General features: G+C 41.7%; 1 protein-coding gene and 1 long non-coding RNA gene across 2 annotated transcripts; both read left to right on the top strand.

Annotated features, from left to right (window-relative positions):
- Positions 1-13,587: 13,587 nt before the first annotated feature.
- On the top strand, positions 13,588-14,007 carry LOC121982644. Its single transcript, XR_006112167.1, has 3 exons — positions 13,588-13,696; positions 13,794-13,849; positions 13,922-14,007. It is a non-coding gene; the product is annotated as an uncharacterized LOC121982644 (long non-coding RNA).
- A 76-nt stretch (positions 14,008-14,083) lies between these two features.
- On the top strand, positions 14,084-22,138 carry LOC121979439. Its single transcript, XM_042531429.1, has 4 exons — positions 14,084-14,182; positions 14,259-14,326; positions 14,665-14,752; positions 21,911-22,138. The coding sequence occupies exons 1-4, from the start codon at positions 14,084-14,086 to the stop codon at positions 21,992-21,994; spliced, it is 339 nt and encodes a 112-aa protein (XP_042387363.1). The 3' UTR covers positions 21,995-22,138.
- Positions 22,139-24,157: the final 2,019 nt, after the last annotated feature.

The raw sequence follows: 24,157 nt of genomic DNA, 5'->3' as shown, positions 1-24,157 counted from the left end.
TTGGCGGGGCCGAAGCTGAGCAAAGCGTGGAGTTGACCGGGCTACATGGAGCTGAGCAGGGCATGGAGTCTCCCTTCTCGCCTCGGATAACGAAAGCGATCGGATTGATCCATCTAAATTGACCCTTTCAACGTACAAATTCCTGATTGTCTCCTAGTATCACCTATATTGATTATTTGAATGTGACTCAAGTTCATTATATTGTTCTGCCTCAGCTTTCAACTACCGCTCCAATGCCTAGCCACAAACTTAATTCCTTTTACTGCAGTCCAGTAGGAATAACAGTTCGTTCTGTCCGTGTCAACTTCTGATAATTTGAAAAAAAAAAATAATTAAACCCTAATTATAATTAATTAAATCTCTCTCCAACCTTTCCTCTTCCCAATACACTAAAATAATCACACTCTTGTTCTTCCAAAGTAAACCCACTCGTAAACTGCAACCATCCTGCATTAAAGACTAATCCAATCCAATCCAATCGGAATTCTCTATAAATACACTGCCAAACACACAAATTAAATCGCCAAAGCTGAAGTAGTAACTTCGAACAGTTTAGTCTCAGAACAGTTAGTTTAACTAGACAATGGGTGGCAAGGGCGGAGGAGGTGGTGGTGGTGGAGGAAAGGGTGGTGGTAGTGGTGGAGGAAAGGGTGGTGGTGGGGGAGGTGGCTCAAAGGGTGGCGGAGGTGGTCAGTCTTCGAAAGGTGGCGGTGGTGGTGGCTCTTTTGCAGGTAAGTCAAGCGGCGGAGGTGGCGGGATGATGAAGGCTCCAGGAGCAGAAGGATACATATCAAGGAGTGGCTTTGAGAGCAACCCTCAAGGTTACTTCAATGGCCTCCATCATGGCGACAAAATTAGTGGCAACTGAATTAAGTATTGAAAGCAATCAACCATGAATAATAATTCTTGCCCTTCTTCTGCTATAATTTATCTTATGAATTTCATGTATTGGGGTTTCATGTCAATCTTCTAAATCAATGAAAGTAACTTCAGCTATTTGTCTGTCTACTTTATCTAATTTGGAAAGAAAACCATGGCAGAAATAAATATATAGCATTCTCACCGCAAGGAGTTTACTGGCCAAATTTAATCTTGAGACAAGATTTTAAGGTATTTTAATATGGAACTAATGAAAAAGGGAAAGGGACATTGCAACTGATCATTAATTATGAAGGGGGTCTCAGGTCTAGGGAACTCGGCACTCGTAGCATGTTCTTGACATAAACGGCGCTGGCAGAAGGAAATTGATCAGAACAAATTTTCAAGCATTATTATAGTCAATGACGGAGTCAGTCTGGGTGATCTACCCGGGGCCACGCCGACGCTGATGCCGACATCGACGCCCGGACGAGCCTCCGCTTTTTCTTTCATTTTCTCCTTTTTTTTCTAGAGTAAAATTGATATTTTTCTCTTGTCATCGCCGTTGGACATCCGGGCTACCGTTCGAGTAGGACTATACCTAGCTCCGCCCTTGATTATAGTAACAACACCCTAACAAATTATTCATTTTCAAAATATATCATAATTACTACAGCATAAAATGATAAAATAAAATAATTTTAATTTTTAACAGAGGTTATAACAAATCACTTGAAATAAGAAAAAAATAAATGGATATGGGTAAAATCAAAACGGTGTTTGATTATTAAAACAGTTAAAATGGTGCTTTTATCTTAATATATTTTCAATCTCAAAATATTCTTAATTTAAATATTATATTAAAATAATATTTACTAATTTTATTAAAATTATTAGAATTTGTTCAAAATCATTTTAAGTATAATTGGTACTACACCATATTAGGTAGTAACATCTTGAAAATAAGGGTGCTAATTGAGTGTACTTTTCAAATTGGCTTGAAAAATATTTGATTCATATTTAAAATTATCGAATCCAAGCCTAACTCAAAAATATTTAATAATTCCCTTCTCGTACGTTTTAAATTGGCTTGAAAAATATTTGATTCATATTTAAAATTATCGAATTCAAGCCTAACTCAAAATATTTAATAATTTTTTCGAACCGAATTCAAACCCATAATATTTTATTTGATTATTCACAAACCATTCGTGAGCCAAACGTGAATCAAACTTTGATTAATTTTACATAATTTAAATTTAATTTACTCAAATTAAAGTTCAAATAATTCGAATCTTATTCGAATTTAAGCCATTTCAAACTATAGTTCAATTTTCGAACCAAACTCAAGCTCAAATTTTATTTCAAACTTAGCTTGAGCTAAAATTATTTGAAATTTTTAGCTTCGAATCGAATTTGAATATCACATATATTTCGAGCTCGAACATATTATTTGGTTCAATTTGGTTCGTTTGCACCCCTTGTTGGTCCAATCGACCCTTGGTCAAGGTTGACCAAGTTAACCAAGCTTGAGTTGACTCGAGTTGGGATTTCAATGTTTGATCAATATGTTAGTTGGTCGAGACGTCAAGTAAGTCAAGTTTGACGAGATACTTAACGATCGATCAATATGCTAAGTTAGTTGAGCGAAAAGTAAAGTAGATAAAGGTTGACTGGATACTTGACAAGATATGAAAAGTCTAAGAGACTCACGGTAGACCGAATACTTGGTAATCAGAAGTTTAACAGATAGTTGACAAGAAAAAGTCAGTCATTATCGACCAAACACTTGATAGTCGAAAGTCCAACATAGAGTTGACACGAGATGGAAAGTCCAAGTGGGATCACGGTTAACGGGACATTTGGTGATCCAAAGTCCAACAGGTAGTTAGTAAGAGAAAAGTCTAAGTAGATTACAGTTGATCAGACACTTGATGGTCAAAAGTCCAACATAGAGTTGGCACGAGACGAAAAGTTCAAGTGAGTCACGGTTGACCAGATGCTTAGTGATCAAAAATCTAACATGTAGTTGGCAAAAGAAAAGTCCAAGTGGGTCACAGTTGGCATAAGGCGACTGCGCTCGTCCCTAACGCTCTCGCTAACCAATCCCAGAGTTAACACAGAGGAGATAATTCACGGGTGACTACTAGCCCTTAGAATAGTGACTGACATATGAGGTAGACATTTACCTTGGTTATGCCGAGATTCAAATCTCAGGCCTCAAGTTGGCAGCACCTAAGTGGGTCACAGTTGACTGTGTTGGTGCAACATCCCTCAGGTCAAGGTTGACCTGGGTGACTAAGCTGAGTCTTGGTTTGAGTTTAGATGTTTGACAATAAGAAATTGATTGAAGAGGAGTCAAGTAGGTCAAGGTTGACCGGATACTTGACAGGGAAGTCCTAGTGAGTGAAGCTAGGTGAAAGTCCTGGTGAGTGAAGCCAGGTAAAAGGAAAACCCTAGTGAGTGAAGCTAGGTGAAAGTCCTGGTGAGTGAAGCCAGGTGAAAGTCCTGGTGAGTGAAGCCAGGCAGAAGGAAAACCCTAGTGAGTGAAGCTAGGTGAAAGTCCTGGTGAGTGAAGCCAGGTGAAAGCCCTAGTGAGTGAAGCTAGGCAGATGGAAAACCCTAGTGAGTGAAGCTAGGTGAAAGTCCTGGTGAGTGAAGTCAGGCAAGGGAAAATCCAGATGGATCAAGGATGATCGGACATCTGGTGTTGGGAAGTCCAAGTAGGTCAAGAGAGTGACCAGATACTTGGCATGAATAGAAAAGTCTAAGTGGGTCAAAGGGATTGACCAGACACTTGGTGGGAAGTCCTAGCAGGTCAAAGGAGTGACCAGATGCTAGGCATGATGTACCAACAGGTCAAGGTTGATCGGATGTTGGTTTGAGAGGCTTGAAATTTGGTTTTGGGCAAAAACCAAGTGTTGGATCGATCAGTGGATCGATCCAGGAGCTGGATCGATCAGTGGATCGATCCAGGCTTCTCCTAAGCAAACAGAGAGCCTCTGGATCGATCCGTGGATCGATCCAGATGTTCCAATCGATCAGTGGATCGATTGGGACGCGGCTGCTTCGCGCGATAAGTGTTGGATCGATCCGTGGATCGATCCAGGCGTTTTTCTAGAGCACAGAGGCGCTCTGGATCGATCCGTGGATCGATCCAAAGCCTCCCCGATCGATTGGGAACATTCGAATTGATCGGGATCCGACCGTTGGCGTCGATAAAGGCCGCAGGCGTTCATTTCCTTCGGCATCTCTTCTCCGATTCACTCCAGATTTCTCGCCAGCTCCTCCACAACACTCACAAAGCTCAGATCGCCAGTTCTTGAAGGATCTTGAAAGTTTTCCAAGTCAAGAGGCGGATCAAAGTCAAAGAAGAGAAGCTAGGGTTAGGGTTTGTACTCATTGTAAGCTTGTAAGCTTGTATTTCTTGTATCCTTTCCCTCTCTTCTTGTATTGAGTCTTGTAGGGCTTCTCCGCCCTTGGTAGTTACCATAAAGGAGAGTTTTATTTAGTGGAGGGTGTGTGTGTTGGTGTGGATCCTTGGATTAGTCACCTCTTGTGAGGTGGATACCAAGTAAACCAACCGTGTTAGCGTTGTGTGATTGTTTCTGTATTTTCCGCTGCACATCTTTGAAGGAACAAGCAACGCCGAGCACCGAGCGAACCCGACGAGCTATTCACCCCCCCTCTAGCTACTTTTGGTCCTAACAAGTGGTATCAGAGCAAGGCCGCTCTTCACCGGAATCATCGCCTGAAGGGTCAAGCATAACAAGAAAAGCTAGAGGGTGAAGAAGTTGGAGCAAATTCTTCAAGTTCAAGATTTTATCAAGCTCAACTTCAAGATGCAATTCCAAGATGGACTTGGATTTGACACAAGGGTGGCTCCACCATATTCATCTATAAGCTTCGATTCTTGGAAATCAAGAATCGAAAATTTTCTTATGATGGAGATAGAGCAATGGTTTGCTCTTATGGAAGGCTTCAAGACTCCAACAAACTCAAAGGGCAAAGTTCTCAAGAGGAGCAAGTGGAGCCAAGAGCAAGTCCAAAGGTGCGAGGCCAATGACAAAGTGACCAAGCTTTTGGTCAATTTATTGCCAAGCACCATCCTTTGCAAAATTGGAGAATTTGAAGATGCAAAGGAACTATGGAGCAAATTGGCCAAGCTTCATGAAGAGATCCCCTCCACTGTATCATGAAGAATCCGGAGAGGGTGACTCTTTGGAGCAAGATCAAGAGGAGGACTCCAAGGTTGAGAGATGCTCAACCTCCGAAGAAGAAGAAATCCAAGAAGCTTCATCCTCAAGGGAATGCAACGAAGGGAACAAGGAGGGAGCATACTCCTTGTTTCATATTCAAGATGATGAAGCCTCCACCTCTAGGATTGAGGGGGAGCAATCCTTGGTGACGCCGGATCAAGAAGAAGGAGAAGCTTCTACATCCGGGTCAAGAGATGAAGAGATTGAAGAAGCTTCTACCTCCACGAGTCAAGAAAAATCAAATGGAGGAGAATCAAGATCGGATCAAGAGGAAGCTTCTACCTCCGGATCCAAAGGAAAAGATGCCACCCCTACAAGCAAAGGTATAAATATTTCAATTAAAAATAAAAATCATATTATATGCTTTGAGTGTAGGGAACATGGGCACTACAAGAGCAAGTGCCCTAAATTGGCCAAGAAGAAGGGCCAAGTGGCACAAAAGGGCAAGGCGAAGCCCAAGGAGACCATCCCCGGAATAAAAAGGAGCAAGGAGCACATTGTGTGCTTTTCTTGCAACTAAAAAGGGCATTACCGAAGTCAATGCCCCAAGGGGAAGAAGATGGTCAAGGCTCAAGGAGGCATTCGTCAAGGGGGAGCCTCCAAGGTAAAGAAGAAGGTAACATTTATTGAGCCTACCCCTTTACATTATGGTAAAAAGCATGATAGTTCTAACTTTTATCATTTTAATGCAATTTACCATAAGAATAGAAAGCATGAGGGCTTTAAGGAAAAGCATGTGGCCCTACATGCCAAAACTACCCAACCTAAGGTTAGGAAGGTAGATAGACACTTGGGCAATAACTCTAAAGATTTTAGATACAAGCCCAAGAACAAATATGCTCATGAATCAAATGAAAAATCTAAAACTAAGGACTTAGTGATAGAAAATCAAGTCTTGAGGTCAAGGCTTGATAAAATGGAAAGGACCCTAAAAAGGATAGAAAATATCCTAAAAGGACAAAATGAGCATAGCCTAGGTCTAGGAGCACAAAGGTCATCTAATGGCCATAGAGGTTTGGGATACAAACCAAAGGCTAAGAAGGATGTGCCCTCTTACCATAGAGTTCCATATAGTTATGGAACAAACCCTAGGTCTAGTGGTCAAGCCAAGAATACTAGGGAAGTCATCCCTAAGAGTATTTTTGCAATAAATGTGACTAAGACTTCTAAGAAGTCTAAGAAAGTCACAAAGAAAGTTACAAGGGAAGCTATCCCTAGAGTTGACCTAGAAACTGTGACCAAGGCTTCTAAGAAGCCCAACAAGGTCACTAGGAAGGTATCTAGGGAAGTTATCCCTAGTGAGTACCTAGAGCATCCAAGGAGCACAAATAGGTGTTGGGTTCCTAGGAGCATCTTCTCTACCCCATAGATGGGTTAGAGAGTGTCAACTCCGATTAGAAGGGTAGTTAACCTGACTTTGAGGAAATTGACACTCAAGGAGCATTTTCAAGGTTTTTGTTAACCTTTGAAAATGAAGTGGATCTTTGTTTACTCCTTGAAAGAGTAAAATGTGCCTAATGGTGGAAGAATTGATTTTAATCTTAAATGGCACATATTGGGAAATTCATAAGAACTATCAAGTTGGGATTTTGGTATGTTCTAAGGCAATTTAAGGCAATCCGGGCCTTAATTTAAAAGTGCTACTCTTGAGGAAAAATGGAATATGCCAACATTTGAGGACATGTTTATTTTCAATTGGCATACATTAAATCAAGGAAATTAGAAATGCCAATTTAGGCTTTGGCATTCTCTTGAAGCACTTTAGGGCAATCTAGGTTTAAGTTGTAAGTTTAGCTAAGACTTTAAGGATACTTAGATAGTTAATCTAGGTATATTTTATTTATGTTAAATCTTGCCATGATTGTTTGCCCATCATATGCCATGACATCATGTCTATTTTTGAATTCATTGTTTTATTATGAAAACTCCAAAAATACCATGTCATGACATTCATACATCATGTAGTAATAGGATATTTTCTTTTGAAAATTATTTTCTTTTGATGTATGCCATAACATTATCATGCATTAAGTTTAATTCCTTGTAATTAAGGACAAATGACATTTAACAACACTTATTAACGAGTGACATCCTAGGTGGATGTCTAATACTTCTAAAATGCCTAGATAAATATGCATGATCCCTAGATTAGGGCAAAAACCAAAATCTACATCTCACAAAGACTATAAGGTGACTTGTATGTGTTTTGTCCACAATAGATACAAGTGAGATGTTAGGATGATGAACAAAACTCAACATGTTGATTTAGTGCATTCTTTTGAGTTTTTAGGTTCATCAAAACACATAGTTATGTGTTTTCCCATCATTGGGAAAGCTAATGTACAAGTAATGTGCATTATGCTCAAGGAACATGATGGGATATTGGTTTTGAAAATATTTTTAAAATGTTTTTGGAAAACCTTGGTGAAGGCTATCTTTTGATAGTAATCACCATTGAATAGTTGGACACAAACTTGAAGAAAAACACTAAAGTTTCTGCAAGTTTTCAAGTTTGTGTCAATCTTTGAAAATATGATGTATTTTCATAGAAAGCTATTTTTCCATGATTAAGTATGCCCTAAATAATGTCTACACGAAATTTCATGATTTTTGGATTTTTGTAGAATTTTCTAGGGGTTTCTGAAGTTGACTGAAATGGAATTTCAGCAACTATCAGAGCTCCGATCGATCCATGGATCGATTGGAGTGCCCAAATCGATCCGTGGATCGATTCAGAAGGCAAGTCTCCCGCGAGCAGAAGCTCGCTGGATCGATCAGCCGATCGATCCAGGTAGTCTGAATCGATCAGTGGATCGATTCAGAAAGGTTCAATCGATTGGAACCCAACTCCAATCGATCCAAGTTGCTGATTTTGGCTGGGAAGGCTTGATTTCAGCATCTTTGAACCTCTTTGAGTCTAGGTAATCATTCTAAACCCCTAAAATACATTTGTATACATACAAAGGGTGTTTTCATGTGAAAACAAGGATGGATTGGTTAAGGAAGGCTTCATTGAAGTTTAGGTTGAGGTTTGTTTCAAATTTTGAGTATTTGAACCTCAGAACTTCTAAATTTGGGTTTCCTAAAGGTTTAGGGATTCCAAGTCATTGTTGGTGCAATGACAGAAGTCACCACCATGTCTTTAGGGGGAGAGACTCTTTAAAGACATGAAAAATTACTTTTCATGAACCTTGGAAGGTGGTTAACCTTCTTTAAAGAAAATGCTCATGTATGAGCTTTTGAACTTGAAATGGGGAGTGGATATCCTCATTATTTCAAGTGGAAACTCAAGTGGTTAGATAATGCTCAAGGTTGGGTATTTGTCTACATTGAGGGAGAAGTTAAGGATAAATGAAGGGTATGGGACCTTCATTATCGTGTTGATCACAACGAGTGATGTTGTGAACAACAATGAGCAACTCTTCAGGGGGAGAATTTTCAACAAATGGATTTGTTGATGTGTACCCAAAATTGGGGCATGGTTTGATGTGTGCCCAAAGATGGGTTGATGTGTGCCAATAGGGGGAGAATGAAAGGACCTATGAATGGGTATAAGTTAGGCTTTCATTACCTAGAGGGAGCATGCCCTCGTAGGGGGAGAATGAAGAGCTTAATTTATATGTTCATTACCTAGTGGCATGAAGATTGAGGCTATAGGATTAGCCTAACTTACATGTGATATTGTAAGTGTTATTGTGGTATTGTCAAACATCAAAAAGGGGGAGATTGTTGGTGCAACATCCCTTAGGTCAAGGTTGACCTGGGTGACCAAGCTGAGTCTTGGTTTGAGTTTAGATGTTTGACAATAAGAAATTGATTGAAGAGGAGTCAAGTAGGTCAAGGTTGACCGGATACTTGACAGGGAAGTCCTAGTGAGTGAAGCTAGGTGAAAGTCCTGGTGAGTGAAGCCAGGCAGAAGGAAAACCCTAGTGAGTGAAGCTAGGTGAAAGTCCTGGTGAGTGAAGCCAGGTGAAAGTCCTGGTGAGTGAAGCCAGGCAGAAGGAAAACCCTAGTGAGTGAAGCTAGGTGAAAGTCCTGGTGAGTGAAGCCAGGTGAAAGCCCTAGTGAGTGAAGCTAGGCAGATGGAAAACCCTAGTGAGTGAAGCTAGGTGAAAGTCCTGGTGAGTGAAGCCAGGCAAGGGAAAATCCAGATGGATCAAGGATGATCGGACATCTGGTGTTGGGAAGTCCAAGTAGGTCAAGGGAGTGACCAGATACTTGGCATGAATAGAAAAGTCTAAGTGGGTCAAAGGGATTGACCAGACACTTGGTGGGAAGTCCTAGCAGGTCAAAGGAGTGACCAGATGCTAGGCATGATGTACCAACAGGTCAAGGTTGACCGGATGTTGGTTTGAGAGGCTTGGAACTTGGTTTTGGGCAAAAACCAAGTGTTGGATCGATCAGTGGATCGATCCAGGCTTCTCCTAAGCGAACAGAGAGCCTCTGGATCGATCCGTGGATCGATCCAGATGTTCCAATCGATCAGTGGATCGATTGGGATGCGGCTGCTTCGCGCGATAAGCGTTGGATCGATCCGTGGATCGATCCAGGCGTTTTTCCAGAGCACAGAGGCGCTCTGGATCGATCCGTGGATCGATCCAAAGCCTCCCCGATAGATTGGGAACATTCGAATCGATCGGGATCCGACCGTTGGCGTCGATAAAGGCCGCAGGCGTTCATTTCCTTCGGCATCTCTTCTCCGATTCACTCCAGATTTCTCGCCAGCTCCTCCACAGCACTCACAAAGCTCAGATCGCCAGTTTTTGAAGGATCTTGGAAGTTTTCCAAGTCAAGAGGTGGATCAAAGTCAAAGAAGAGAAGCTAGGGTTAGGGTTTGTACTCATTGTAAGCTTGTATTTCTTGTATCCTTTCCCTCTCTTCTTGTATTGAGTCTTGTAGGGCTTCTCCGCCCTTGGTAGTTACCATAAAGGAGAGTTTTATTTAGTGGAGGGTGTGTGTGTTGGTGTGGATCCTTGGATTAGTCACCTCTTGTGAGGTGGATACCAAGTAAACCAACCGTGTTAGCGTTGTGTGATTGTTTCTGTATTTTCCGCTGCACATCTTTGAAGGAACAAGCAACGCAGAGCACCGAGCGAACGCGACGAGCTATTCACCCCCCCCCCCCTCTAGCTACTTTTGGTCCTAACAGACTGGACACTTTATAGTCAAAAGTCTAAAAGGGAGTTGGCTTGAGGCGTGAAGTCCCGGCATGTTAAGTTGACCAAATACCTGTTGGACCCCGGTTGGCCGGCTAGAAGGGGGATTGAATAGTCTTGCACTAATTACAAAAGAAACCCTTCTTGGACAATTAACTTAAATAATGAACACTTGCAAAAAATAACTCAATAAACAGAAAAGCAAGAGACCCCGAAATTTTTACTTGGTTACAACCGAGGAGATTGTTAATCCAAGGAAATGAATCTCACTACTTTCTCCTTCAGGCAGAGCAGCCTCTTTATAGCAATTTACGCACAAAAATGAAGAAGCTAAACAAAGTGGAAAGCGTATACAAGTGTTGCTCAGTAATTCTTGTTGTTCTTTAGCTTAATGACCAAGGTTGTATTGATAGCATTGGTAGGGGCATCTAGAAGGGTTTCAGGCGCTTAGAAGGGGATAAAATTTTATCTCTTTCACGACGGTCAACATCTACATCGATCGAGGATAAAAAGAGGTTTCGGGTGCCCGGAATCGCTCCGGGCCCCAGACTGGCCCGAGCGCCCGGACCCTTAAAGTCAACAATGTCGACTTTTTTCGGTCCGAGCTCTCTGCGCCGGTGCTACTCGCCTCAGTCCGAGTCTTCCGCTCCTGCTCCGCTCGCTTGGGTGATTTTGGTCAACCGAAATAAAGCTCATTCGAACCCAATTTCGACCTTCTCCTTGAGCAGACTTCCGCTCCGACTTCTCATCCCTCGAACGTCGCGCGCGTTCTTTTCGTCCACCGGTGTACTCTTCCGCAGCTCTTCCATCCCTCGGATGCACCGAGCTCGTCGGCTCCCTTCTCATGTCATCCTTCTCACTAGCTACGTCTTCTGCTCAACTTCCTGTGCTCCTAAGCTCCTATACACTTAGACACAGGGATCAAAAATCAACAGGACCTAACTTAACTTGTTTGATCACATCAAAACAACCTTGTGGGATCTCATGACAGTGTCTCTATATAAAAGGGATCCCTAAGCTTAGTTGTTCTAAAAGTAGATGATGAATTGGAGTTGATACGTCGGTATAGTTCTAAAAGTTTACATTGGATATCATAAGATAATCTACTTACATGAACCATCATTGAAGATAGGACACCCAAACATAGATTAGATGTTTACTAACATTGTGGTGAAACCAAAATCCTAGAATTGCTTTCGCCAATCAAATCTACCTAGATCTCTCTACCTTTATTTTCTTTCTTCATGATCAAATCTCTTCCCTCACTCTTTTCCTCACTCTTTTCGTTGGATTTTCTAGTCTTGACACTCAACATCTGTGATTAATCTAGACAGTTAAATTTTTTTGTAAGCTAGTACTCGATCAACAGTCCTTGTAGGTTCGATATCTTTTATTACTTGACGATATTTTAGTGTACTTGAGAATTTATCACACATCATCTTGTCATCTCCTTTCCTTAGCTAGTACCAAGGAGACGAAACTTGTAGTTTTGCGAAGTCATCTTGAAGGTATCTTGGCATGGATACGAATAGAGGCAAGTCTAGTGAGACTTGCTAGTTGATGTCGATTCTATTAAGCGTCATCTGACTGGTATAATTTCTAAATAACACTACAAGAAAAACGTCATTCAACAACACTCAAACGACAACGGTTTTATACCAAACCGTTGTCTTTTTGCATTTTAACAATGGTTTTAACCAAAATCGTTGTCTTTTAGCAATTTTTTTGGCCTACGATAACGGTTTTTAAAAACCGTTGTCTATTTATGTTTTTTTAAGACTACGACAATGGTTTTTAAATGCTACAACAACAGTTTTTGAAAACTGTTGTCTATGTGCGCTTTTTTTTGGGATTACGACAACAGTTTTTAAAAGCCGTTGTCTTAAGTGATGTTGAATACTGGTGTTTTTTTTCCTTCGCCGTTTTTTCCCCTTCGCCAATTTTTGCCCCGCTTTTTTTCTTTCCCTCTCCCCGAAAGTTTTTTGCCACCGCATTCCACCCTTTTATCTTCTCAATCCGTCCCTCTTTTCTCTTTTCTCACAATCTCTCGCTCACCGGAGCCGCGTAGGAGCAGCAGCAGTCCACGAGTCCATTAAGGACGCCCTCACCGGCAAGACCTCCTACATGAAATCCACTAACAGTAAGTGTCCTCTACTTCTTCCTCCTGCATCTTCTCGTCGAAAACCCTAGATACTCCTGCATCTTCTCGCCGTCTGCGGTACTCTGGGCTCGCCCTCTTCGCATTCCTCTGTATAAAGCCCCTTCTATCGTCTTCTTGCTCCACACTCTTCTTCTTCGCCTCCGCGAAGGCTCCCCGTGCCACAAATCCTGGTCGTCGAACCCTAATCCTCCTCTTATCCCGTTTCTTTCCTGATTCTGCCAGACTCTTGGAGGAGCGAGACGTGATAATGGGAAAGAGAGCGGAGGAGCTCGATATCGATAATCTATTGGATGAGATTCCCCATCTTCGTCATCGTGGTGTCCTCGATAGACCCGACGGTGCCGGTTTCCGCATCGCCGATGAGTTGCCGACGTCGGTCCTCCATGGGGATGGCGGTGGGTGTATCTGGTCTGAGGGGGTTCCGAGCTCGTTAGCGGAGCGTTCGCTTCCGTTGGAGGAGACCCTCCTGCTCCAAAACCTGGGAGCAGCCTGGTATGCTTCTTTTTTTTTTTTGTGTTTTTGTTTCCATTACATGCCAAAGCGTTTCTTGCCTCAAAATACAATTACAGCTTTGCATTAACTTTCCTCAAAATACAATTACAACTTTGCATTAACTTTCCTCAAAATACAATTACAGCTTTGCATTAACTTTCTTGCTCGTCTACTTCCACCTTCCCTTTCAGTGTATATGACAAAGACTGAACTCAAAAGTGTTGCAATATAATCTCTCGGATTCATCTCATTTGAGGCCACAACCACCAGATCACAGAAATGGGCTTCTACTTCAATTCTCACACGCTGGCCTCTTTCTTCCTGCTCTTAGCATTCCCAGCCTTCACTTATGGATGGGGAATTGTCGGCCACCAGATTATTTGCCAGATTACCCAGGATCGTTTAAGTGAGTCAGCAGCTGCAGCGGTTAAAGAACTACTCCCTGCCTACGCAGAGAACGACCTAAGCACCCTTTGCTCTTGGGCAGATACAATCAAGTTTCGATACCATTGGTCGTCGGAACTTCACTACATTGATACCCCTGATGATCTTTGCACTTATAATTACAACAGTTAGTGTTCATGCATGCTTTGATTGTGTTTATTCTAGTCCATACAATATCGTTCTAGTATTAGCAATGATATGTTGTTGGTTATGATCAGGGGATTGCAAAGATGAAGATGGTGTGAAAGGGAGGTGTGTCTCAGGTGCCATCACTAATTATACTAATCAGCTTCTCACCTATGGAAGCTCTGCCGATGAATCACAATGTAATTAATATATCAAAGATAGTTTCTATGTCCTATGTTATATTGATATCATTTCTACTTAATTCATTTCCTCTGTTTTTTTTTACCTGTAATCTAGATAATCTCACTGAAGCACTTCTATTCCTTTCTCACTTAATGGGTGACATCCATCAGGTAGAAGAGACTATTTCTTAATTGCTTTCTTCAGTTATTTGCACCAACTGATGTCGATTCGGAATTGTTTAGCCTCTTCATGTAGGATTTACTTCTGATAGAGGAGGAAATACGATCCCAGTGCGTTGGTTTAGAAGGAAATCAGAGCTCCATAAAGTAGGAATTTGGTTTATTTTTTTGAAAATCTCTTTCACCATTTTTCACACTAATTTTCATGTGCGGATATATGCTGCAATGCAGGTCTGGGATAAAGATATTATTGAGACAGCAGGAGATCGATTTTACGACAATGTTGTGGAGGAATTTCTCGACGCACTCAAACAAAACATCACTGTGAGATAATTTTCCGTGAGTTTTTTTTTTGATGTCTTTGTGTTAGTTTTGATTAAAGCTTTTAGTTGAACAACAGGGAGAGTGGTCTGATCAAGTTGTGAAATGGGAGAAATGCAGCAATAACAAGGTCGCTTGTCCTGATGTGTAAGTAGAATTTGCACTCTGTGTTCATTAGAGAAACAACCCAGTGCACAAAATTCCTCTTGTTTCCTTAAATTTGAACCAGTGATTACCAGGTCATGCGACAATAATTTTACCGTTGCACTTAAGCTATGAAATGAAAATGATAGGGGATTGCAATTCTAAGGAAGTAACTTCTTACACAGTTGGGATAGAAAACCTAACATCAATCTGACTTCTGGTGACAATTCTGTCTTGTATGATCATGACTTGCAGAGGTAATGGTTAACTGAATAACTAACAGATATCACTGATCATGGAGACTATAATCTTATGGAGACAAATTTACTTCTATTTTTCAGCTACGCACTCTTTGATGGTGATGGACATCAAGTGCCTCAAGATCTAGTGGAAAAAGTTGGTAAGGTGTTTGAAACCATTCTGGAAGAGGTAAGTTCTTTATTAACCTTATATCTGCAGTGCTGATTGTTAGGATCCTTTGTACGGCTAGAGAGGGGGGGTGTGAATAGCCGCCCCAAATCGCTCTCGTTTCTTCCTACAATTAGGTTAGTCGCAGCGGAAAATACAAAGAAACGAAAGAGAAGAAAACCAAACCTTAACACGAGGATGTAACGAGGTTCGGAGATTAGGGCTCCTACTCCTCGGCGTGTCCGTAAGGTGGACGAGTCCGGTCAATCCGTCGGTGGATGAGTCCCCGGAGAACCGGCTAATACAATATACTCCTTGTGGGTGGAGAAACCTCGCCACAAACGTTTGCAACAGCAAACAAAGAGTACAAGAGCAGTAAGAAAAGCAATACAATATGAACACAATCGCACTCTACCAATTGCTTGCTTTCTTGTCGACTGGAGGTGAAGCAGCAACTTCACGCGACGCCTACAACAGCAAGAACCCAGCCGGAAGCTCACGCGAAGCTTTGGAGGAGCTCAACAAAGCTCAAGCACAGCAGCACTTAGAACAGCAAGAAGGAAGAAGAGTCCTCGCGCAGCAGCAGCCCTCGACCCCTTTATACCTGCGAAGAAGACAGCGAAGAAACTAGCCGTTGCATCGCAACGGCTAGAACCCTGATCGGTCTAAGGACCGTTCAGCCCAGGGCATGAGGTCCCCTTGCACCGATCGGTCCCCGGACCGATCAGGTGTCGCGATCGAAGCCCTGATCGGTCGTGACCGGTCAGGAACCTCTGATCGGTCCATAGACCGATCGGGCTCCTCACGCCATCGATCTACTCCGATCGGTGCTCATGTATCAATGGATCGGTCGCCAGACCGATCCACGGTTTTCTTCTCGCGAGGTTCCCGATCGGTCTCCGGATCGATCAGATTGCAATCGATGAGCCATCGATTCGATTACGATCGGTCACCGCCGATCGCAAACGCAGATATCCGGATCGGCCACTGACCGATCCAACTCCTGAGAGTGCCCTCTCTAACCTAGTTCGAGAACGAGCTACCGAGCCCTCTCCGACTCCATATGCCAAGCTTCACTCACTTGGACTTCTCAACACCAGATGTCCGATCACCCTTGATCGATCTGGATTTTCCCTTGCCCGGCTTCACTCACCAGGACTTTCCACCTGGCTTCACTCACCAGGATTTCACACTGCCTAACATCCCAGTTAGGACTTTCTCATTCACCTAGCTTCACTCACTAGGATTTTCACCTGGCTTCACTCACCAGGATTTCCAATCTGCCTGGCTTCACTCACCAGGACTTTTCCGTCTGCCTGGCTTCACTCACCAGGACTTTCCCTTGCCTGGCTTCACTCACCAGGACTTCCCAACTGCCTAACATCCCAGTTAGGACTTTCCACTGCCTGGCTTCACTCACCAGGACTTTCCAACTGCCTAACATCCCAGTTAGGACTTTCTCACTGCCTGGCTTCACTCACCAGGACTTTCCACACTGCCTAACATCCCAGTTAGGACTTTCTCACTGCCTGGCTTCACTCACCAGGACTTTCCCACTGCCTGGCTTCACTCACCAGGACTTTCCCATTCACCTAGCTTCACTCACTAGGATTTTCCCGAATGCCTGGCTTCACTCACCAGGACTTTCACCTTCACCTAGCTTCACTCACTAGGATTTTCACCTGAATTCACTCACCAGGATTTCCCAAACATCTATTCTTGTCCCATAACAAGAATAGAACTCTCTCACAAGAGTCAAACATCAACATGCAACTCAACTAGGTCAATCTTGACCTAAAGTTGCATCAACAATCTTCCCAAGTCAAACATCAAAATACAACTCGAGTCAAGTCAACTCGAGTCGGGTCAACCTTGACCTAAGGTTGCACCAACAATCTCCCCCTTTTTGATGTTTGACAAAATCATAATCAAGTTAGGTTAACCCGATAACCTAACTTAGGTTTTCCAACCATCTTCCAATGTCCAATGTTCTTTCCTTGAACATTCTCTGGACATTTTCCCCTTAGGTTAACCCGATAACCTAACTTGGGTTCTCCAATAATTCTCCCCCTTTTTGACACACATCAAAAGGTATTCCAATGTTCTTCCTCGAACATTCCTTGACATTCTTTCCCTAGCTTAGGTTAAACCGATAACCTAACTTGGGTTCTCTAATAATTCTCCAATGAACACTCTCCCCTTTTTGACACACATCAAAAAGAAAAAAAAGGAGAGTATCAAGGTCAAGAGTTTCTTCCTAATGAAAGTCCCATACCTTTCATTGAAACTCTTATTTTCCCTTTGATACTAAGTTCAACAATCCACTTAATGATAATCCCATATCACTAATCCTCAAGGAGTAAAAACTCCCCCTAAAAGCCAACTCCCCCTTGACCATTGCACCAACAATGTCTTGGAGAGTTTCAAACCTTTATAAATCTAAACACCAACTGTCAGCCGAAATTTCAGACATGCAGTCGAATTTCAGCACATTGGCACGCTATCAGACCTCACTGGATCGGTCACCAGACCGATCCAGACTGATCGGTCCAGGACCGATCAGTCCCTCGGATCGGTCCAATGACCGATCCAGACACTGATCACAGATTTCTGATTTTTTTCCCGAAATTCGAAACCCCTAATAAATTCCAGAAAATTCGAAAATTGTGAAATTTTGAGGATACATTCCTCATAACATACATTATCATGGAAAATAGTTTTCTATGAAAATAGTTTCCATTTTCAAATCTTGATACAAAATTCGAAAACTTTGAAATAGTTCAAAGTTAAGTCATCTTTGTATCATCTTGCTCAATGAAGAATGCTATCACTAGGAAAGCTTCATCAAGGTTTTTCAAATCAATTTTAAAATGCTTTTAAAACCATTTGAATTTAGGACCATAATCTTAGGGCTAAATGTACATGACTTGTACACAAGCTTTCCCTATGATCCCTATTTTCTTGAATTAGGCTCATCTAGGTACAAAACCTATGCACCTTGATCCTAACTCATGATCCTAATATCTCACACACATCTAAAGTGTATCAAACACATCCAAGTCAATTTTGATGTGAGATATGGGTTTAGGTATCTTAGACTAAGGTCTCATGCATTTTCTAAACACAAATTTGATCTTAATATCAAAATGTGTTTTTCATCCTTAAATCAATTTCATTGATTATTAATGCAAGAGATGATGACATGGCATAAAATGGTATCATAAATGAAAACATGTGCCAATGTCATGATGTCATGGCATAAAGTTTGAAACTAAACTAACACATGACATATAAACTAGCCTAAGCATTATCATGACATTTCAAATGATAATAAAACTAAACATGATGTCATGACATGTGAGGGTAAACAATCATGGCAAGATTTAGCATAAATAAATATACCTAGATTACCTATCTAAGTATCCTTAACCACTTTGCTAACCTAAAATTTAACCCTTGATTGCCCAAAGTGCTCCAAGAAAATGTCAAAACCCAAATTGGCATTTCTTGATCTCTTGTTTGATTTATATCATTTGAAATTCTACAAGAGTAGCACTTCTAAATTAAGGCCCGGATTGCCTTGATTACCTAAGAGAATATCAAAATCCCAATTTGATATTTCTCTAGGTTTTTCCAAATTGTGTCACATTAAAGTAAGATTAATATATTCTCACTTTGGCACACTTTACTCTTCCAAGGAGTGAATGATAAAGATTATTCCATTTCATTTTCAAAGGTTTCCAAAACCTTGAAAATGCTCCTTGAGTGTCAATTTCCTCAAAGTTGGGTTAACTACCCTTCTTATTGGAGTTGACACTCTCTAACCCATTTATGGGGTAGAGAAGATGCTCCTAGGAACCCAATACCTATTTGAGCTCATTGGGTTCACTAAATATTCACTAGGGATGACTTCCCTAGCAACCCTCCTAATGACCCTCTTAGGCTTTGAAGCCTTGGTCATTTGGGTCTCGTCAAGGTCAACTATAGGGGTGACTCCCCTTGTAACCTTGGTAATGGTCTTCCTAGCCCTAGGTTTTGTTCCATAATCGAATGGAACATTATGATAAGTGGGCTTGACCATTTGGGACTTAGGTTTGTGACCCAAACCTTTCTTGTCCTTGGACTTGGGTTTTTGACTCTTAAACCCTAGAGATGACTTCTCCATGTTCTTAAGAGTCTTTTCCAAAGTATCAAGTCTTGACTTCAAGACTTGATTCTCCTTCTCTAATACCTCAATTTTTGATTTATCACTCTTCCTTGAGGTATTCCTAGGCATATGTCTAGTTGATTTAGGATTCCTACCTAGGTTATCCTTAACCTTAGAAGTGTTAAACCTAGGGTTAGCATTCCTAGTAGTATCCCTATCTAGGCTGACATGTTTAGCACCTAAGCACATGTGTTGATTTCTAGTGTTAACATGCTCATCATTATTGACTAATGCAATAAAATTACTAGCATGTATCCTACTAGAATTGCACGAATGAGCCTTAAAAGATACCTTAGGGTTTGCCTTAGCTCCCCCTATCGATGTGCATCTCTTGTCCTTGCGAGGTTTCCTCCCCTTCGGACATTGGCTCCTATAGTGTCCCCGTTGCTTGCATTGAAAGCACACCACGTGCTTCTTGCCTTTGCGTGTTGGGACTCCGGCTTCCTTGACCTTTGGTGCCGGTGGAGTCTTCCTAACTCTCTTTGGACATTTGCTCTTGTAATGTCCACACTCCCTACACTCAAAGCATATTATATGTAACTTATTTGAAATTGAAATGCTTGAGTTACCTAGGTTTGGGCATGGGTGTGAGCTCTCTTCCTCATCCCTTCCGGAGGTAGATGCCTCTTCTTCTTGCTCCGAACTTGAACAAGAGGAACTCTCCTCCTCTTCTTCCTTGGATGTTGAGTAGCCCTCAACTCCCAATTCGCTCCCTCCATGATGTGAGCTACTTGGCTCACTTAGCTCCTCTTCATGGCTTGAACTTGAGCTATCCTCATGGAACTTTGCCAAGTTGTTCCACAACTCCTTGGCATTGTTGTATTTACCTATCTTACACAAAACACTAGTAGGTAATGAAAATTCAATTGTTTTAGTTACCTCATTGTTGATCGTGAATTGGTGGACTTGTTCCTTCGTCCACTTGTTCTTCTCTAGAGGCTCTCCTTCTTTATCCATTGGAGGAGTAAACCCTTCTTGTACACAAAACCAGTTCCACATATTAGTCCTAAGAAAATACATCATCCTTACCTTCCAATATGCGAAGTTGTCGTTGTAGAAGGGTGGAATGGTGATGTCTTCTCCAAATTGATCCATCTCTAGCTTGTGCTCCCACGGGTGTGAATCCGATGAAGAGCGGCCTCGCTCTGATACCACTTGTTAGGATCCTTTGTACGGCTAGAGAGGGGGGGTGTGAATAGCCGCCCCAAATCGCTCTCGTTTCTTCCTACAATTAGGTTAGTCGCAGCGGAAAATACAAAGAAACGAAAGAGAAGAAAACCAAACCTTAACACGAGGATGTAACGAGGTTCGGAGATTAGGGCTCCTACTCCTCGGCGTGTCCGTAAGGTGGACGAGTCCGGTCAATCCGTCGGTGGATGAGTCCCCGGAGAACCGGCTAATACAATATACTCCTTGTGGGTGGAGAAACCTCGCCACAAACGTTTGCAACAACAAACAAAGAGTACAAGAGCAGTAAGAAAAGCAATACAATATGAACACAATCGCACTCTACCAATTGCTTGCTTTCTTGTCGATTGGAGGTGAAGCAGCAACTTCACGCGACGCCTACAACAGCAGAACAGGAAGCTCACGCGAAGCTTTGGAGGAGCTCAACAAAGCTCGCAGAAGACAGCAAGAAGGAAGAAGAGTCCTCGCGCAGCAGCCCTCGACCCCTTTATACCGCGAAGAAGACAGCGAAGAAACTAGCCGCTGCAGTCGCAGAACGGTGGATAAACAGCAAGTGATCGGACCAGATCAGCCAGCAAGGATAGCAGGATCAGTTGATCGATCGGTGGGATCGGTCGACCGAATGAAGATCTCATCCCATGTGACAACATCTGGATGGAACGTCGAGCCTATTCCGACGGATCGGTCAACCGATCAGGGTGGATCGGTCGATCGATCCATGTCAAGTCGTGAACAGTCATCCCGAGATTAGAGGATCAGATCGAGTTTCGATCGGTCACCAGACCGATCAGGGCAAACGCAGTATCACTGGATCGGTCACCAGACCGATCCAACTCCTCGGTTTAGAGTGCCCTCTCTAACCTAGTTCGGAGAACGAGCTACCGAGCCCTCTCCGACTCCATATGCCAAGCTTCACTCACTTGGACTTCTCAACACCAGATGTCCGATCACCCTTGATCGATCTGGATTTTCCCTTGCCCGGCTTCACTCACCAGGACTTTCCACCTGGCTTCACTCACTAGGATTTCACACTGCCTAACATCCCAGTTAGGACTTTCTCATTCACCTAGCTTCACTCACTAGGATTTTCACCTGGCTTCACTCACCAGGATTTCCAATCTGCCTGGCTTCACTCACCAGGACTTTTCCGTCTGCCTGGCTTCACTCACCAGGACTTTCCCTTGCCTGGCTTCACTCACCAGGACTTCCCAACTGCCTAACATCCCAGTTAGGACTTTCCACTGCCTGGCTTCACTCACCAGGACTTTCCAACTGCCTAACATCCCAGTTAGGACTTTCTCACTGCCTGGCTTCACTCACCAGGACTTTCCACACTGCCTAACATCCCAGTTAGGACTTTCTCACTGCCTGGCTTCACTCACCAGGACTTTCCCACTGCCTGGCTTCACTCACCAGGACTTTCCCATTCACCTAGCTTCACTCACTAGGATTTTCCCGAATGCCTGGCTTCACTCACCAGGACTTTCACCTTCACCTAGCTTCACTCACTAGGATTTTCACCTGAATTCACTCACCAGGATTTCCCAAACATCTATTCTTGTCCCATAACAAGAATAGAACTCTCTCACAAGAGTCAAACATCAACATGCAACTCAACTAGGTCAATCTTGACCTAAAGTTGCATCAACAATCTTCCCAAGTCAAACATCAAAATACAACTCGAGTCAAGTCAACTCGAGTCGGGTCAACCTTGACCTAAGGTTGCACCAACACTGATAACTTGGAAATATTTCTCTTGTGAAATGACTGTTCAACGTTTACAGGCTAACAAACTCAGGTATGAAACAAATGAAGACATGTCTATAGCACAGGCTATTAAGCTAGTCATGGAGAGGCATTCAATATGATGCATTATTAATGAATTAAGTCTACTTTATGAGATTTCAGATTTTTTTATTATTCATAGGCATTTAGTTTAGATCAAGTGACATTTCTTTATCTTCTTCTTACAGGTGGAGTTTGAAGGATTAGGAGAATTAAGAAGCAAGGATGAAGAAGATGAAGGATTAGGAGAATTAAGAAGCAAGGATGAAGAAGATGAAGGCATCTAGTTTATCTTCTTTCTTTATCTATTTGGTCCACTTCGATCCAAGTACGATGCAAACATGGCAAGGATGAAGAAGATGAAGGATTAGGAGAATTAAGAAGCAGTGTTTTGTTACTCTTCTAGTGTTGTACATGGTAAAAGTAGTTCAAATGATCCAACTCTTCAAAACTGGATATCAAGATTAGGATGTTGTGTTACTCTTCTAGGATTAGGATGTTGTGTTGTTCTACCTTTGTTTTAATAGTGCCGTTGTCATTTTGTTGGCTGCTTTTGAAATTTCTTCGGAATATTGAAAATATTATTTTCGAATGTTAGAAAATTATATGTTAAATTTTATTTACAAATTTAGTATTTTGAATGATTTATAATACTAGAAAATTGTATAACAAATTTTAATATTTTTTTTTATTTTTTATCAAAAAAAGACAACGGTTTTTCACTGTTGTCGTAAATAGGTTAAAACTGTTGTTGAAGACCCTGTTATTAAAGGTAGACGCTCAAAGACAACGGTGAAAACTTGTTGTCTTTGAAGGAAAAGACAACAGTTTTTCACCGTTGTAAAAATTGTTGTCTTTGTCTTCAAAGACAACGGTTAAAAACCGTTGTCTTTGAGTACCCCCTTTAACAACACAGCCTTTAACAACAGTCAGAAAGGGGCTACGACAACGGTGAAAAATCGTTGTTGTAAGGCTTTTTTCTTGTAGTGTAAAATTTTATTCTACGATTATGTCTACACATGTATGTTTTTGTGGATGTGTGTGATGCGTGTTGTAATAATTTAGAAAATTATTATACTTTCACTGCATGTTTTTAAAAAATGTATTTTTGTACACGCATAGAGACACCAACACAAAGTGCATGGAGCTGGTAGATAAATGCTTAAGGGACATGAAGATGGACAAGAAGAGCATTCATGATGCTATGCTTCTCAGCAAATCGATGAGGATTCCTAAAGTCCAACAGTTGCTAGTGGATTTTACCGATTTAGTGTCAGATGATCTTCCTTTTGGATTACCACCTGAAACTACTTTAAATTCAAGGATGAGTATTTTTAAACTGGAGCAACTGATGCAGAAAGATTCATAGATTTTTATTATTATTTTTGGTAATTTTTATTTTTTGGTATTTGAGGTATTTTGGGTAATTTCTATCTTTTTATATTTTTGTATTTTAAGTCCATTTAAGATTTTTAGGATTGTGAGTTTATTAATATTTTTTCTTTCTTTTAGAATTTCATTTCTTTCTTTACAAGATAGGAATTGTAGTCTATATAATAGGATTTGTTTTCCTTTACTTGTATCTTAGGGTCTAAAGTCTATATAAACATGTATTTAGCTATTTGAGGAATAATACATGGTTATTAAATAAAATTTATTTTTTCAAAAAAATCTGGAGGACGATGGCTATCTCTTCTTACTTTCTCCTCAAACTTCCTCTTCTTGTCAGTTGAAGGATAATCACTATATGCCCGGCGTTAGTTTCAAACTTTGTTCAACCACTCATCGCAGTTCCTTAGCATAGTGATGTCATTCTTGAGTAGAATGGCCCCCCGACTGGTGGTAGGCGCAGAAGTGACCCATCATCCTGGGAAGCCATCGTCCAGACTCGAGGGTTGAGGTCGGGCCGGTCTCTATAGTCGACACAATATTTTATCCTCTTTGGGCTAGCTGTTGGTGATTGGGGAATGACTCCCAATTCCGTAAGGGGCGGGGGAGGTTTGTACTCCGACTGAGTAGATGCGAAGGTCGCAGCATGTACTTCTTTCCTTCTTGCAAACTAGGCTTCTTCTATGTTCACATACTTGACCAATTGTCCCAACAATCTATCCAAATCAGTCAAGGGCTTCTTCACTAGCGACCAAAAGAAGTCCTCTTCAACTACCCCCATCATGAAAGCACTCACCAGCACTTATAAAGTAGCTAAAGGCACATCTAGGGTGACTCGATTGAATTGATGAAGATAT

This window comes from Zingiber officinale, chromosome 5A (genome assembly GCF_018446385.1).
Source record: "Zingiber officinale cultivar Zhangliang chromosome 5A, Zo_v1.1, whole genome shotgun sequence".
NCBI lineage: Eukaryota > Viridiplantae > Streptophyta > Magnoliopsida > Zingiberales > Zingiberaceae > Zingiber > Zingiber officinale.
The sequence above is the reverse complement of the archived record's forward strand: the minus strand, read 5'-3'. Positions and strand labels throughout refer to the sequence as shown.